The sequence below is a fragment of the Rutidosis leptorrhynchoides genome, chromosome 7 (genome assembly GCF_046630445.1).
Source record: "Rutidosis leptorrhynchoides isolate AG116_Rl617_1_P2 chromosome 7, CSIRO_AGI_Rlap_v1, whole genome shotgun sequence".
Classification (NCBI taxonomy): Eukaryota; Viridiplantae; Streptophyta; class Magnoliopsida; order Asterales; family Asteraceae; genus Rutidosis; species Rutidosis leptorrhynchoides.
In genome coordinates, this window is record NC_092339.1 from 292064479 (window position 1) to 292083426 (window position 18948).

Here is an 18948-nt window from a genome sequence, read left to right on the forward strand (position 1 = left end):
CTGAATAATCTCCCGTTGACTGACTTGGTGAGAATATCAGCTAATTGGTCTTCTGATCTAATAGACGGGAGAGAAATGATTTCACCATCTAGCTTTTCTCGAATAAAATGTCGATCTATTTCCACATGTTTAGTACGGTCGTGCTGAACGGGATTTTCTGAGATGGCAATGGCTGCTTCATTGTCGCAGAAGATTTGAATTGCTTCATTTGGAGGGAAACCAATCTCTGTTAACAATTTCTTGATCCATAGGGCTTCGACTACTCCTTTAGCTATTCCTCTAAATTCTGATTCGGCACTTGAAAGGGAGACGACCTTTTGTTTCTTACTTCTCCATGCAACTAAATTACCCCCGACAAGTGTGAAGAATCCGGATGTAGATTTTCTATCCCCTTTTTCTCCACCCCAGCTTGCATCTGTATATATTTGAGTCTTTAAGTGTCCATGTCTTTTAAAAACAACTCCATGATCCGCTGTTTTCTTCAAATATCTGATGATTCTCATTACAGCTTCCATATGGTGAACTTGTGGTTGATGCATGAATTGGCTCACAACTCCAACTGCATTTGCTATATCAGGTCGAGTGTGAGCAAGATAGATGAGTTTTCCCACCATCCTTTGGTATTGCCCTTTATCAGCGAGATCGGCTTCATCTTCCATGTATAGCTTCTGGTTTGGAATCATTGGAGTGTCAGCTGGTTTGCAATCAATCATACCTGTTTCTGCAAGAAAATCAAGAACATACTTCTTTTGACAGATAAATATTCCCTGTTGAGATAGTAATACCTCAAACCCCAAAAAATATTTAAGTCTGCCCAAGTCTTTCATTTCAAATTCTTTAAATAAGTTTATTTTTAAGTTAGAAATTTCCTCTCTATCATTTCCTGTTATTATCATATCATCAACATAAATTATTAAGCATGTAATTAATTTTCCTCTTCGTTTAAAAAATAGAGTATGATCCGAGTTACTTTGTTTGAAATCATATTTTTTCATAAATAAAGTAAATCTCCCAAACCAAGCCCATGGGGATTGTTTTAACCCATATAAAGATTTTTTAAGTCGACAAGCTTCCCCATTTTTGAAGTTTTCGGAGAATCCTGGAGGAGCTTCCATATAGACTTCTTCTTTTAGTTCAACATGTAGGAAGGCATTCTTCACATCAAATTGGTGAAGTGACCATTCTTCATTTGCAGCAACTGAGAAAAGAACCCTGATGGTATCAATCTTCGCAACTGGTGAGAAAGTCTCGGAATAATCTATTCCATATGTTTGAGTATATCCCTTGGCAACCAGCCGGGCTTTGTATCTTTCAATGGTACCATCTGGTTTGTATTTTATTGTAAACACCCATCGATTTCCTACTGTTCTTTTTCCTTAAGGAACGACACATTTTTCCCATGTGTCACTTTTCTTGAGTGCTTCCATTTCTTCATCCATGGCCTTTCTCCATTTGTCAGATTTCATTGCTTGATCAACTGTAGCTGGAATTTCTTCAGAGCATAAAGTTGAATTGAATTTTTGTGCTTCATTTGATAGATTCCCGTGTGCAATATTAGCAATTGGGTATCTAGATCTTTGAGCTTCTTTTTCTGGAGAGTATCTCTTTGGTGGTACTCCTCTGTTGGATCTTTGTGGTAGAACATATCTTTCTGTGGTTTCAGGAGAAGTGGAATTGTTGTCAAGTGGTATATCTTGAGTTTGTCTGTTTTGTTCCTCTTGAACTTCATTACTTGAGGGGACTTCATTTGGTTCAATGTTAGGTGATTCGGGACAAGGATTTGGTGATTCGGGATTAGGATTTGGTGATTCGGGATTGGGATTTGGTGATTCTGGATCAGGATTTGATGATTCTGGATTAGAATTCGGTGTTGGTGTTTGAATGTTACCAGGTTTAGGTGATTCGGGGCAAGGATTTGGTGATTCGAGATTAGGATTTGGTGATTCGGGATTGGGATTTGGTGATTCTGGATCAGGATTTGATGACTCTGGATTAGAATTTGGTGTTGGTGTTTGAATGTTACCAGGTTTAGGTATCCAGGTTATCCAATTGAGAGTGTCATTATCCTCTTTCTCCCCCTCACTCGTGAGTTGGGTATCATAAAAATATTCGGTTTCGACAAAGTCACAGTTCATTGTAGTAAAGACATGACGTCTTTTTGGACTATAGCACCGATATCCTTTTTGGTTTATTCCATAGCCAACCATGACACATTTTTCCGCACAAGGGTCAAGTTTGGTACGCTCATGTTTTGGAATATGGACAAAGACCGAGCACCCGAATATTCGAGGTTCAATGCTAAATGAAGTCGGGAGGTTATGGAATTGGGAAAGGGTATCTTTAGGGGTTTTTGTGCCCAAAACTTTAGTAGGTAAACGGTTGATAAGATAGGTAGCGGAAGCAAGAGCTTCTGGCCAAAAACTCTTCGGAACTTTAGATTCAATTAATAAAGCTTTTGTCATTTCTAAGAGTAGTCGATTTGTTCGTTCGGCTACTCCATTTTGTTCGGGAGTGTGAGCGCAAGATGTTTGGTGAATAATCCCGTTTTCTTCGCAAAATTGTTTAATTGAAGTATTGACAAATTCACCCCCATTATCGGATCTCAAAATTTGTATATTTTTGTTAAATTGAGTTTTTATCATTTTATAAAAATGGGAAAACTTTTCAAACACTTCAGATTTGTGAGTCAAAAAATAAATCCAAGTCATGCGTGAATGGTCATCAATAAACAAGACAAAGTACCGGAAATTTCTCCCCTCAATAACACGGTGCAGGACCCCACACATCAGAGTGAATTAGAGCAAAAGGTACATCTTTCCTAGTATTACTAGGTTTAAATGTACTTCGATAACTTTTGGCCAAAATACACGTCTCACAGTTTAAATTAACATTGGATTTTAAAAGGCTAGGAAATAAAGCATGTAAGTATCCGGCAGAAGGGTGACCCAATCTCTTATGCCATAACCACGCCTCTCTATCGGGTGTTCCATGTGCAAGCATCACAGAACCTTGTTGGGTTACTTCGTCTACATAGTATAACCCACCCCGTTCAGTGCCCCGCCCAATAATCACCCTAGTTGATATCTTGTAGGATACAAAAAGTAAGGTGTAATAAAACAGAACAATTCAGTTCTTTCGTAACGTGGCTAACGGATAGAAGTTTATGAGATAGGGTTGGAATATATAAACAATTTGATAGTTTCATAGTCGGAGTGACTTCAATTCTCCCACCCCCTTCAACTCGTACAATCCCTCCGTTAGCCGTTTGAATTTTATTAACCTGGGGTTGTGATTCGGAATAAAAGTCGGATTTTTCAAAAGTCATGGTGTGAGTAGCACCGCAGTCAAAAATCCATTCGTTATTTTTGGTGTTATTTGAAACAATATTAGCTTTTCCGGTAATAAAAGAGTTATTTAAATATTTATTTTTATAAAAAATAGATTTTTGGGCTTGTTCATTTTTCATATTAATAATATGATTTTGGGCTTTATTATTTAAAATTTTAGTGTCTAAAATATGAGTTTTTAAAACTTTGGTACTGTTTTGCAATTGTTTATTAACTATGGGTTTATTTAAAAGGATGTAGGGATGGAGGAGCTTTTTTGCAAAATTTGGTCAACAAGGGACCTAGGATCAAGCTTATGGTCGATGGGATTTCTTTTCTCACCAACCCACTGGCTTCTTTTTCCCTTTACATTCATTCCCTTTACCGTTATTATAAAATTAGTGTTTAATTCTTCTTCTTTGTCTTGAAGACAAAAGTATCGATTAGGGTTCACTGCTACAATCGATTCCCCTTTTAATTCGATTGGCTGTTGTAATTTAGGGTTTGAGGTTTTGTACCTAACCCCTTTGGCCGATATAAATGAATTAAAAGGAAGAGAGTTTTTATCAGGGTTTGAGGTTTTTAATCTCAACTCTTTACCTCTTGTTGATGTCGTGTGGCTTTTCCGTTTGATTACTGAAGTGCCTTTGCTGGTACCTTCACATTCATCTCTGGCCGCCATTCCAGTTGCCATTGCTGCCGTCGTTGCCGCCGTTGCCGCCATCTCCGCCGTATTCAACCTTTTACTTTCTTGGTAGGCTATGAATTTTTGGGTTTTGATGGTGACCGGTGGTGACCGACACAAAGCATTCAGGTAACTATTTTTTATGGCCTTTAATTGCTTGGCTTGTATGTTGAAATCATTGCAATTGCTTTGATTGATTGAGCTACCGTCACTCCTTGACATGGCAGCTGTGTTTAAGAGGCTATTTTCTTGCTTCTGTTTTTTTGAGCTACCGTCGATTCTTGACATGGCAGCTTGAATAATTTTCTGGTAAATGATTGAAGCTAAAAAAACGGTTGCGTTGATCCCTCAAATCTACACCATTAGCTCTGATACCATGTTAAAATAAGAATTTGATATGCTAAATGTATGAATTTGATCTCTGTATTGATTCTGATATTGATTACAGATTGTATTGCATTCTTTACAATAAAAAGCTAAACTATTTATAAAACAAAAATGTAACAGCTAATTCCTTTATTGGAATGGAGCTTTGATACTTTCAAATGAATCTATTTTTTGACTAAAAAAGGAAATAGCCGTTGGTCTTCTCTTTACAGGAAATGATGAGCTGAAAACAGTTCTGATCCTTTTATTTCAACAACTTTGATACTTGGTCGGTTAATATTTAGCAGCTCATGGGATCGAACCTCTTCCACCCTTGTGAGGAGTCAGCTCATTACCGATACATCAACACCTTGAGGTTATTTAAATGGTTGTTGTATTGACATTTCACGGCTACTTTACCTTTTATATTGATACAGGTCTTTTCAATATATAGGTTCGTATATTTACTTTATCCTCTTAATACAAACCAAACTTTAGAACCTCCCAATTCCCTCTCCAACTGAACTCTGGCTGCCGCAACACTTAAGTCCGCCTACCGATCACCGCTTCACTCGCACATCTGGCCATCCTCTTTTTTCTTCTATCCCTTTCCACCGAAACACAGGACCATCCTCACTCCTCTCTCTATCTGTGCTATTGACCCGCATCAACAAACTGTTTTAACATGTTACCCAAACCTACCCGTTTGTCAAGTTTGTTTATGGTTATAGATTTTGGAATATTCCCCTCTTGATAAACTGTTTAAAAGATGAGCAATTTGCCTCGTAGCACATTATTTCAGTACATTTGAAACACATTATATGTTTGATCAGCCATTATGTTAGCCATAGTATACATGTAATCTATTGTCCTCCTGTAGCACTACCAGTTCTGTTACATATTTACATGGATATGATAACATTATTTGACATGAATCGCTTAAGCAGTCGGGATTAATTGTCTGGCGAAGGTATCTGAAGGCCCTTTTGTAATTCAAAAGTCCCAAAAACTAGAAGCTAAAATCAACCATGTTTACTAACTCCACATACTTGTTAGATGAACTATTCGTATTTACGCTCTCTCCTACTCAGTTTAACTTTTCCAACGGTACATAAAGGTGCAAAACAATCATGTCAATATTGTACATTATAATGATATAAAACTTTTGCACAAGCTCTAACAACCTAGGATGTTCCTTACCTTATATTAAAGCTTAACAGCTCCCCTGTTATAGTAAACGTTTTGAGGGGCCTACCGCTGCAATGTCCAGCCCTTTACGTAGAAAGAGTGTGCCTGTGATGGGACCCACTGTAGTAGTAGTTAACGCTGTATATTCCTGGTTATTTATTCTGGATCATGATATTTATATAAGCTGATAAAGATTGCATAAACAGTTTTTAGTTGGCTGAGTCTTATATGTGTCATTATTGAAGGTGGTTTGAATGTGGGGGCATAAAATAAAGCATGAAAAAAAACACCCAATTTTGACTGGTTAGCTTAATTGAGAAGACTTAGTGTTTAACCATTTTTTGCGCTACCTTTTCTTTTCTTATAGTTTGAACCTCCACTTAGGAGTGTGCACCATATGGTTTGAAACCGAATAATTCGAATATCGAATAGAATCCAAACCAAAAATAACCAAACCGAATTTTTTAAACGGTTTTCGGATCGATCGAAACCAAAACCGAATTCGTAATTCGGTTTTCGGTTTCGTTTTTGGTTTTGAAAATTTTATATTTGGTTAACTGAAAATCGAATTAAAAACCAAATTCAAATTAATAACATATTAAAACATGTTTATATTTATAATATTTATATTTATTTTATATTTAATGTATTATTTTATTATTATTAAACAATAAACATGTTATTTATACTATATTATACGTATTATTTATAATGACTTGAAGATGTAAGACCTTTAACAAATTTAACTTAGCTAGTTTAGTAATAGAATGATATCTGTTTTGGTATTTAAGCATCATAAACTCTACCTATATTGGCTACAATATATGTAATGTGAATGGTGTAATCTATGTAATTTGTAGTATTTTGATGTTTATATGTAAGTAATTATGTTGGTTAGAATATAATTTTTAGTGATTTTTGGTTTAACCGAAACCAAACCGAAATAAAATTTGGTTTTCAGTTCGGTTTTGGTTTTGGTTATGATATTTAAATTCGGTTTTGGTTTGGTTTTCGGTTTTGATTTTATAATTTTCAAAATCGAAAAAAACCGAACCGATTAACCGAAAAACCAAAAACCGTACTGATGAACACCCCTACCTCCACTACCATTACTCTAAAACTAATTGGTGATAGAAAAAGGTTCTCATAAGCTTATATATGCATATTTGTTTCTTTCACTTTTCGATGTGGGACACAATGAACCAATTAACTCCAACAGGTATATATAAAAAGGTGTTAGAAAGCATATCAGAATCGACATATAAAATTACTAGATATCTTGCTAGTAATGAGAAGTGTTGTAAACAATTATGAAACAATAAGAATGAAAACTGATTTGTGTAATGGATTGTCTCACGTTGAATCAAAATGGTTACAACTTACATGCTTAAATATTAAATAAAGCAAAGACATAATCATAAACACGCCTAATAAAGTCATCAATCATTGATGAGTTACACCTAATACACACATGGAATAAAGTCATAAAACATGGACAAAAAGTTGCCCACCATAAAGCAACTAAACACACTAGGCACATGGAGTAGTTGTGCTACTTGCTCCAAAATGATTAAAGTTTGCATTAATTTTAACACTCCCCCTTAGTGAAAACTCCCGATCAACAATCCCCAACGCCTCTCGAAATTCCATGAACTTGACTTTCATTAGAGCTTTAGTAAAGATGTCGGCTACTTGAGCATTTGTCCTTACGTTTGCTAGCTCGATCTCCCCGCTAAGAACCTTTTCACTAATAAAATGATATCTCATTTCTATATGCTTAGTACGGGCATGAAACACAGGATTCGAAGCAAGCTTGATTACACTTTCGTTGTCACATTTCAATTTGACAACATAATCTACCTTTTCAAGTATGTCACCAATCAATCTTCTTAACCAAGTACATTCTTGAGCCGCCATTGTTGCAGCTATGTATTCCGCTTCCGTGCTAGACAAAGCAACAACATCTTGCTTCTTGCTACACCATGAAATAACCGCGGAACCCATGTTAAAACAGTAACCCGAAGTTGAATGGCGATCATTTGCGTCTCCCATCCAATCTGCATCCACAAAACCATTTAACAAAACATTATCACACTTCTTATACCACAAGCCGTGGCCTACTGATCCTTTCACATAACGAAGGATCCTTTTTGTTGCATCAAGATGAACATTAGTTGGACATTGCATAAATTGTGAAACAATGCCAACCGAGTAAGCAATTTTCGGTCTTGTGATGGTTAGATAGATTAAACTTCCAACCATTTATTGGAACAACTTCACATCCTTGAGCCCTTTTCCTTGATCTTTCTTCATTTTGAGGTTTGGTTCCATTGGAGTAGTCATAGGTTTTGACTCCCCCATGTTGAAACGTTCCAAGAGACTTCTCGCATAACCTCTTTAAGAGATAAAGTACCCGTTTTCTAATTTATCAACTTCCAAGCCAAGAAAACATCCAATCTCCCCCAGATTTTTCATTTCAAAACGAACCGAAAGATCATCACTTAAACGAGAGATTTCTGACTTGTTTCCTCCGGTGATTATCATGTCATCAACATATAATAGCACCAAAACATGAAAACCTGATTTTTTCTTTACAAACAAGCTAGAATCCGCGTTAGAAATCTCAAAACCACAAAAGACAAGGTATTGTGCAACCTTACCATACCAAGCTCTTGGAGCTTGTTTCAAGCATAAAGAGCTTTCTTCAACTAGCATACATATTCTGGAAATTGATTTGAAGTGAACCCAATAGGTTGTTCCATGAACACCTCACGATCAAGCTCCCCATATAGAAAAGCATTCTTTACATCAAGTTGCCACAACTTCCACCCTTTGTAAGCCGCTAGTAAGATTATTGTTCTCACCATCACCATTTTAGCCACGGGGCTAAAAGTTTCTTCATAATCAAGCCCATAACTTTGACAAAAGCCACGAGCCACCAAACGATCCTTGAACCTATTAATGGTTCCATTCGAGTTCTTCTTCAAATGGTACACCCATTTGCAAGTAACCGGATTACATCCTTCCGGCTTCTTGACGAGTTCCCAAGTTTCATTTTTATCCAATGCATCTATTTCTTCTTGCATTGCATTTCTCCAATCCGGAGAATCTCTAACTTCTTCATAACATGTTGGTTCTTTGGTTAGACCACCTGAAAAGAAACAACTTGTGACCGTGTTCACCTCATAGTCACTTAGATGCCTTGGTTGTCTCTTTTCTCTTGTTGACCTTCTAACTTGAGTTAGTGCTTCTTCACTGGGTGCCTCTTCTTGAGTTTGAGAAACACCTTCATTCTCACTTTCTTCTTGATTTTCAAAACTAGGAAACATGAACTTGTAATCTCTATTTTCATCATCACTTTTGCTTGATTCATAAAATTGAGAAGATACTTCATCAAATACAACATCTCTTGAAGTGGCATACTTCTTTGTTTCTAGATCCATGCACCTCCAACCTTTCCTGTGAGAATCATAACCAACAAAAAAATACACTTTTGAGCTTTTGGGTCAAGTTTGGTTCGATTAGCTTTTGGAACATGAACATAACAAATAGAACCAAACACCCTATAATAGCTTACATTAGGTTTTGAACCATAAGCTAGCTCAAAAGATGATTTTTGTGTACCTGGCCAAGATGGTAACCGATTTGTCACATGACAACCACATTGAAGTGCTTTCGCCCATAACTCCCAAGGCAACCATTTGTCATGTAACCATGATAAGCATATAGAAACGAGGTAAGCAATCTTTCTTTCCGAAACACCATTTTGTTGTGGTGTATCCGGACAAGTCATTTGGCGAGAAATACCATTTGTTTTACAATAAGTAAAGAAATCATTTGACATGAATTCTACACCATTATCACTCCTAAGAGCTTTTACCTTTCTCCCAAATTCGGATTCGACCGCTTCTTTGAACTCTATGAACTTTGATAAGGCTTCACTCTTCTCCTTTAAAAACTTCACCCAAGTGTAACGAGAATAGTCATCAATTAGCACCATGACATAGCAATGACCGCTATAGCTTGGTGTTCTTGTTGGCCCCATCAAATCCGTATGAATCAAGTCAAGCAAACCTTGTTTTCAGTTTGTTGACTTCTTATATGGAAGCCGGTACGACTTTCCATATTGACATCCTTGGCATATCACCTCTTCACGAACGTTCTTGAGTTGAGGAATTCCATCAACTAGTTTATGTGAGAATATCTTTTGCAACATTCGATATCCCACATGGCCTAGTCTTGCATGACAAATAGCTCCGTTGTCGATTTGGCTTGTTTTCTTCACATAAGCTTCACCTGCGGACAACACAAACAAAGAACCTTTCTTTTCTCCCGTGAAAAGAACATCACCCACAATCTCCTTGACATTCTCAAGGACTTTCACATCCGTTGGACCAAAAAGAACATACTTTCCGAATTCGGTAATTTGAGGTACCGAAACTAAGTTCTTGGTCAATTTAGGAACAAGATAAACATCTTTCAAAGTAAATGTATCATTATTAACATCAATAATAGCATTACCTTCCTTTTCACCGGATGAGTTGAGTTGTCGACCGTGATTACAACTCGATTTTGATTGTGATCTCTAACGTCATGAAGAAGAGTTCCATCACCGCTCACAAGATGAGAACAACCCGAATCAACAATCCATTGATTCTTCTTGACAACTGTATCAACGGTAAAATATTGCTCCCATTTGACTTCATCACCATCGTTGCTTGAACAAGCCACGTTTGCTTTTGTGACTTTGGAATGACAATATCTCTTGGTGTGACCAACCTTCCCACATTTGTAACATGTAGGAGGTTTCTTCTCATAGTTACCATTGTAACTAGTTTGATCTTCTTCTTTTTCTTTACTTGAAGAACCTTTCTTGTGATTCTTTCCCTTTGAAAACAAAACTGCGTCATTTTCAAATCCTTTAGCCATTTGCTTGGCCAAAGCTTCTTGATTAGAGAGTAAATTCTCCAATTCTTCAACCGAAGGTTGAGTAGCCCACCCCTGAATAGAGGTTATGAATGGGACATACTCTTTCTTCAAACCGCGAATTAGATATCTTCGCAAACGAGCTTCACTAATTTTCTCTTTGTCATCAATCTCTGAAATTTCAGAACATAAATTTTTGACCCGTAAGAAATATTCGGAAACACTCATACCTTCTTGTCTTGAGATTGCTAACTCGTTTTCCAAGAATTGCAACCTTGCTGTGGTTTTCTTAGAAAAGAGTTTCTCAAGAGTATCTCATACTTCTTTTAGAGAAGTAATATCACGAAGGTGTTCAATGAACTCTTTGCTAATTGAAGTTCTCAATGCAAGGAGAGCCTTTCCACATCGTACCTTCCATTTTCTTCTTGACTCTACATTCTCTAGAGTTTCTATGGGAATTATGGCTTCACCTCCGGACACAAGTTCCCATAGATCATGACCTTGAAGAAAAGCCTCCATACACATCTTCTAATACTTGTAGTTGTTGCCTACAAGTTTCTCCATTCCATTGACCATACCACCATTGTTTACATTTGAGACTTCCATTTTTTATTAGCGAGAAACTAGTTTAGACTTTGAGTAATTGCACACAAAGTTTAACTTAGAACTAAACTTATAACCAAGTTTATAACCAAGCTCTTGATACCATAAAATTACTAGATATCTTGCTAGTAATGAGAAGTGTTGTAAACAATTATGAAACAATAAGAATGAAAACTGATTTGTGTAATGGATTGTCTCACGTTGAATCAAAATGGTTACAACTTACATGCTTAAATATTAAATAAAGCAAAGACATAATCATAAACACACCTAATAAAGTCATCAATCATTGATGAGTTAACCTAATACACACATGGAATAAAGTCATAAAACATGGACAAAAAGTTGCCCACCATAAAGCAACTTAACACACTAGGCACATGGAGTAGTTGTGCTACTTGCTCCAAAATGATTAAAGTTTGCATTAATTTTAACAACATGGAAACAAGTCATGTGCATATTACATAAGCTAAAGCAAACTGATACGGAACTCCAAAGATAGAGGCCGATTCGAGATGGCTAATCTCCAAAGAAAATAGTCTTGTGGAAAAGAGACTTTGGCTAAACCAAATAATTCATTCATCATATCAAAACAAAAGCTACATACATATTTATACTATAATAAAACTAACTTCTACGACTACATACTTAATGCTTCTACTAGTGCCTAAATAAAAGGAGAACATGGGAAATCATAAAACTAAATGCATGATGTATGGCACATGATACATGGAATATGAACACATCCCACAATCACACATACAACATCTTTATTCATCTGCTTGCAATAATACTTGACTAACTGCCCGATTGTTTATATCACCCACGTACAACCTATGATTAGGATTCATGCTCGTAACACAAACAGAAATGTAAGTGGGGAGATGGCCTAAATTTTGCTTAATCAGATTGATGTGTAAAGAAGATAGTCTTTTTATCTTATATTTCCTAGTTAGTCTACTGAAAGCTACCCTTTGTTTCTAATGAAGAAACTCTTCTAATTTTACAACTACAGAAAAGAGTATATGACTAACGGACTACTGATGACATCATATTCATTGATTATATGACTAACCGGATGGAAATAGAAGCTCATATCTAGTGTTGAAAAAGATGCTACAATATAGCATGCCAAGAGTACTATTTGTTGGGAAATTACGGCCTCACTAATTCCCAACATACGCCCAATGAAAAACAGTAAAGAAATAAGAACAATACACAACTCAAGATTTAACGTGGAAACTCCAAAACAGGAGAAAAACCACCGGCCCCCAAAGAGAGAAATACACTATATCACAAATTGTTACAATGATATAGACGACTCTCTTAAGCCAACTACACTCTCCAAAATATTTAACTAATACAACTCTCAAACAAGGGTAAGAAAGAAAGAAATAATCAAATACTTAAAGTGTATTGACTGGTGCAAATTGGAATGAAGACTTATCCCTCCTTTTATAACCAAGTCACCTACCTCCAACTTTCTCCTCCCACCTATGTGGGATAACATCCTTCACAAAGTAACCATATCAATTTTTTCTATCAAAAAATAAAACCAACAAATCTCCACCTTTTTGATAGAAAAAGATAACCATACTTCAACATTATAAGGATAACCGATATAGATGCTTCCTCGACGACAACTTCAAGATCCCCGTCTTCATGCCGATGACATTATCTCCCAAAAGACAAAACTTGCATCTTCATCGAACATTGTCTAAACCAACAATCATTGTCATCACAGACAATCATAACTCTTAACAAGAATTATCATACTCCACCATTAAGAGTATAGCACTTAGAATATCACATTCCAAGCATTTCACCTCGGCACATGTTGTTGAACAACCAGCTGAAACTTTATGGTGCAACTTCCCTGTTTGGCTTTCCCGAAAGTCCCATCAGCTACAACATCAGTTTCCACCACACAACCTGCATCAACGCCAAACCAATGCCCATGTGTAATTGTGGAACCGCTAACGAACATCCCTTTCCATGGTGGCGCGGACACACCATGAGGATGGTGTGACTTTAGAGGAATTCGTCACTCTCCGTAACAACGGAGATAATGTTAGCATCTTTGGAGCCATTTGCCGGATTAGCTCTACCTGGACAATTAACCCTTACATGCCCAGTCTTTCCGCACCTCCAGCATACCAGATTCTTCCCAGAGTTTCTCTTTCGCCTATCCGAACACAACACTATCGTATCTCCTGATGACGAGACCCCGTTACCTTCCAGTCTTTTCTCCTCGGATAGGAGCTTGCTAGTAACGTCTTCAAACTTCAGAGTTTTCTTCCCATACATCAAAATAGGTTTCATGTGTTCATAAGACAATGATAAAGATAATATCAACCTCGAAGCTTTATCTTCATCATCCGTTTTAACTCCAATAGTCTCCAGTTCTGAAACAATACCGTTAAGAATACTTAGATGATCTGAAATCTTTGAACCCCTATCCATACGCAGAGTATAAAATTGTTCTTTAAGACACAACCAATTTGAGATGCCCTTGCCCTGGTACAACTGCTCTAGTTTAACCCAAAACTCCTTTGCCGTTGATAACCCGTGCACATTTGCAAGCACATTCTTTGCAAGACACAAACGAATCGCACTTGCTGCCCTCAAATTCATATCATCACATTCTTCTTCATCGAACTTACTGCTAGAATCACTGCCGGGAACAAAGGTGGGTTTACCTTTCAATGCCTTGTGTAACCCGGACTGAATTAACACATCCTTGACTTGAACCTGCCATAAGCCAAAATTGATCATCCCATCAAATTTCTCTACATCAAACCTCATTGGACTGAACTTCGACATTGTATCCGTATCCTATAAACAACACTTTCTCTGATTTTGCTCACGTTTCGAATAGCCAAAAGATGCAACAGGTAGCCAGGACCCTTTAAATCAGAAATCCACAACTCGCCACTAACAAAGCCAACTTTTACTACGAATCAGAAAAAATATTGTCTAACTAGATACCCTATACGATCAATAAAACTCGTTTCTGATGTGGCCGATCCACTCCCGTGGCAACCACAGAGCATACTCCGACTCCTATAACCGAGACCCCCGTCAAACCTGACACTCTGATACCAGTTGTTGGGAAATTACAGCCTTACTAATTCCCAACAAACGCCCAATGAAAAATAGTAAAGAAATAAGAACAATACACAACACAAGATTTAACGTGGAAACTCCAAAACAGGAGAAAAACCACCGGCCCCCAAAGAGAGAAATACACTATATCACAAATTGTTACAATGATATAGACGAATTTCTTAAGCTAACTACACTCTCCAAAATATTTAACTAATACAACTCTCAAACAAGGGTAAGAAAGAAAGAAATAATCAAATACTTAAAGTGTATTGATTGGTGCAAATTGGAATGAAGACTTAGCCCTCCTTTTATAACCAAGTCACCTACCTCCAACTTTCTCCTCCCACCTATGTGGGATAACATCCTTCACAAAGTAACATATCAATTTTTTCTATCAAAAAATAAAACCAACACTATTTAAGTGGGTTCGGCATAACAGGATTATTAACTTATTATATGTGACAACGGTTTTTAGTATGTGGGCATAAGGTGCCCATTTGGGGATCTTGCTATCCAAAACATGAAAAATAATATATCATTAGTGTGTTCGGTTTACACTTAAAGGGATATCTTAAAGGGATATCGATGAAGGAAAAATCACATAAAGAAGAGAAAACATGACAGACCAAATGGCTGTGGTCATGCTTGTTTAATACGGAGTATGATTTATCTAATAAGAAGGAAAGTGTGTACATTTTGTTAAGGAATGAAGTGTCTGTCTTCTCATTAGTAATACACAAATATATAGATACATTGTGGGCCTTCATGGGCTTAAGTATAATGGACTATACAAATTATAATGGACTATCTAATACAATATACACACTAACATCCCTCCGCAATTTTATCGGGAGGGGAAACCCGAACGTTCAAACTGGACCGAAAATCGCTGAATAACGAAGTCGGAAGTCCCTTGGTGAAGATATCAGCATATTGAGAGTGAGGGGACATGAAGAACACGAATGTTCCCTAAAGCAACCTGGTCACGAACAAAATGAATGTCAATCTCAATATGCTTCGTTCATTGATGTTGTACTGGATTAGATGTCATGTATACAGAGCTAATGTTGTCACAATAAACAATGGTGGCCTTTTGGGGAGAAGTGTGAAGCTCTCTGAGAAAATTGCGTTGCCAACATGTCTCAGCAACAGCATTGGCAACGCCACGATATTCGGCCTCAGCACTAGATCTAGATATAACCTGCTAACGCTTCGATAACCATGATAACAGATTGTCACCAAGAAAAACACAATAGCTCGATGTCGAACGACGTGTAGTTGGGCATCCACCCCAATCAGCATCAGAATATCCAACAAGGCCAGCTGTGGATGAGACGTGTATCTGTAACCCATAATCAAGTGTGCCACGAAGATACCGTAAAATGCGCTTAAGAGCAAGAAAATGTGGCTCGCGTGGATCATGCATGAACAGATATATCTTCTGAACCGCGTAGGAAATGTCAGGGCGAGTGAATGTGAGATACTGTAGAGCACCCGCAAGACTCCTATATAAGGTAGGATCTGCAACGGGTGGACCAGTGTGGTCCAGTTTAGACTGTGTGTCGGCAGGCGTGCGACAAGGTTTGCCCTCCATCATGTCTGCACGCTGTAAGATGTCAATAGCATAGTTCCGCTGGGATAGAAACATGTCGGTAGAGCTGCGAGTTGCAGAAATGCCAAGAAAATAGTTAAGGGCCCCAAATCAGTCATAGAAAACTCTTTACTAAGTTGACCAATAATGGTGTTTAGCAACGAAGTGGATGATGTAGTGAGGATAATGTCATCGACGTATAGAAGAAGGTATGCTATAGAGGACCCGTGATGATATACAAATAAAGAAGAGTCACATCGACTGCGCTGAAAACCCTTTGTTAGAACAAAATCAGCAAACCACCGGTACCAAGCACGTGGTGCTTGTTTTAGGCCGTATAGAGAGCGCTGCAAGCGGCAAACATAATCAGGAAATCTAGTATCTCGGTATCCAGGTGGCTGATGCATGTAAACAGTCTCATGTAAGTCACCGTGAAGAAAGGCGTTCTTCATGTCAAGTTGATGAATGGGCCAATGACGAGAGACAGCCAAACTCAAAACTGTACGAATTGTTGCCGGTTTGACAACTGGGCTGAAAGTCTCATAACAATCAATGCCAACCTGTTGACTCTTACCATTAGCAACCAACCTGGGCTTGTACCTAGCCAAAGAGCCATCAGCATGAAACTTTTGCTTAAATAACCACATAGATCGAACCACATTAGCCCCAGGAGGGCGTGGAACGAGTACCCAAGTGCCATTAGAAATAAGAGCATGATATTCCTCATCCATGGCACTACGCCAATGAGGATCCTCAAAAGCCTGTAAATGAAATGTCCCGTTCATATTGATTATAAACGTTCCATATTAATTGATTTCGTCGCGAGGTTTTGACCTCTATATGAGACGTTTTTCAAAGACTGCAATCATTTTTAAAACAACCATAACCTTTATTTTATCGATAAAGGTTTAAAAAGCATTACGTAGATTATCAAATAATGATAATCTAAAATATACCGTTTACACACGACCATTACATAATGGTTTACAATATGAATATATTACATCAAAAATAAGTTTCTTGAATGCAGTTTTACATAATATCATACAAGCATGGACTCCAAATCTTGTCCTTATTTTAGTATGCAACAGCGGAAGCTCTTAATAATCACTTGAGAATAAACATGCTTAAAACGTCAACAAAAATGTTGGTGAGTTATAGGTTTAACCTATATATTATCAAATCATAATAATAGACCACAAGATTTCATATTTCAATACATCCCATACATAGAGATAAAAATCATTCATACGGTGAACACCTGGTAACCGACATTAAAAAGATGCATATAAGAATATCCCCATCATTCCGGGACATCCATCGAACATGATATAAAAACTCGAAGTACTAAAGCATCCGCTACAACGGATGGGGTTTGTTGGGCCCAATAGATCTATCTTTAGGATTCACGTCAATTAGTAGACTGGTTTACTAATTCTTAGGTTACCAAGTAAAAGGGGCATATTCGGCTTCGATCGTTCAACCATAGAAAGTAGTTTCATGTACTTGTGTCTATTTTGTAAAACATTTATAAAGCTGCATGTATTCTCATCCCAAAAATATTAGATTTTAAAAGTGGGACTATAACTCACTTTCACATATTTTTACTTCGTCGGGAAGTAAGACTTGGCCACTGGTGTAACACCCCGCCAAAATTGGCATTGACGCGGATGTTAACTCTGGTCCCAGTGCTCGACTTGACTTCTAAGTAACAGCAGAGTTCTACAGCGGAAGCAAAGTATCTAAGTACCTGAGACAAAACATGCTTAAAAGTGTCAACCAAAATGGTTGAGTGAACAACATAGGTTTAATAATCATAACAAGTTTTTAGACCACAAGATTTAATTATGAGGTTTAATCAGTTCGGTAGTAGTGCTGGTGTATATGATATCGAAACTAACCAAAAGTTACCCTAAACACATCACGTTCGTGTCGTTGAATCATTATTATGTATCCATTGACCAGCGGTCATCCGGATAGAGACGTCACTCTCAATAGCGCTATTCACAATAACTAAGCTTACCATTATTCTAGTAATTAACGATATCATGGTAGGGATTTAGCATGAATCAAAGCATGTTAGCAACAGTTTGAATTGATCAAAATAAATTTTGAGTACTTGTGTCTAAGCGTAAAATAGTTTAAAAGCAAGCATGTGTCTCACCCCAAGGTTATAAAACAGTTAAGAAATAGTAAAAAGAGGGGCTATGAAGTTCACCTTAATAGTAGGTAGATATTCCACGCTAGTTATATGATCGGAGGGTTGAACACGGAGATCTCAACCTAGAGATATTATGTTCGATTAGTTAATGTCTAATAGACATAAAGTTTGTTTATTAATATAGCAAACTATATTAACAGTGACCGTTTTCGAGAAAGTTATATTTATATAAGTGATAATATACTTAGTGTACTTAAGTGTTACTATATAGATAAGTGTATAAATTATACTAATAATAGTATTATTAGTCTTTAATTATGTAACTTATTATTATATGTTACGTATATAATTATACCTATGTGACACATACATATATACTCTTTATTTATTATTATACATGTATGTGTTCATAACTATATGGTATATATATATATATATATTAGGTGTAGGTGTTACATATACATAAGTGTAAGATGATACATATATATTGAAAGGACCCGTTCATATACATTATAAACGATTCACAATAGTTGATTACATTGCGAGGTATTTGACCTCTATATGATACATTTTACAAACATTGCATTCGTTTTTAAAAGACAAACTTTCTTTACATCGAAAATTGACAGGCATGCATACCATTTCATAATATCCACTATCCAACTATAAATTGATTTAATAATAATCTTTGATGAACTCAATGACTCGAATGCAACGTTCTTCGAAATATGCTATGAAAGACTCCAAGTAATATCTTTAAAATGAGCAAATGCACAGCGGAAGATTTCTTTAACACCTGAGAATAAACATGCTTTAAAGTGTCAACCAAAAGGTTGGTGAGTTCATTAGTTTATCATAATCATTTATTTCCATCATTTTAATAGACCACAAGAATTTCATTTTCAGTTCTCATAAATATACGTCCCATGCATAGAGACAAAAATAATCATTCATATGGTGAACACCTGGTAACCGACATTAACTAGATACATAT

General features: G+C 36.8%; 2 protein-coding genes across 2 annotated transcripts; both read right to left on the reverse strand.

The window, feature by feature from the left end:
- Positions 1-7095: 7095 nt before the first annotated feature.
- On the reverse strand, positions 7096-7827 carry LOC139860078 (secreted RxLR effector protein 161-like). Its single transcript, XM_071848851.1, has one exon. The coding sequence runs from the start codon at positions 7825-7827 to the stop codon at positions 7096-7098; it is 732 nt and encodes a 243-aa protein (XP_071704952.1).
- A 7200-nt stretch (positions 7828-15027) lies between these two features.
- On the reverse strand, positions 15028-15799 carry LOC139860079 (secreted RxLR effector protein 161-like). The gene is made up of 3 exons (XM_071848852.1): positions 15452-15799; positions 15260-15403; positions 15028-15171 (listed from the first exon to the last, which is right to left on the reverse strand). The coding sequence occupies exons 1-3, from the start codon at positions 15797-15799 to the stop codon at positions 15028-15030; spliced, it is 636 nt and encodes a 211-aa protein (XP_071704953.1).
- Positions 15800-18948: the final 3149 nt, after the last annotated feature.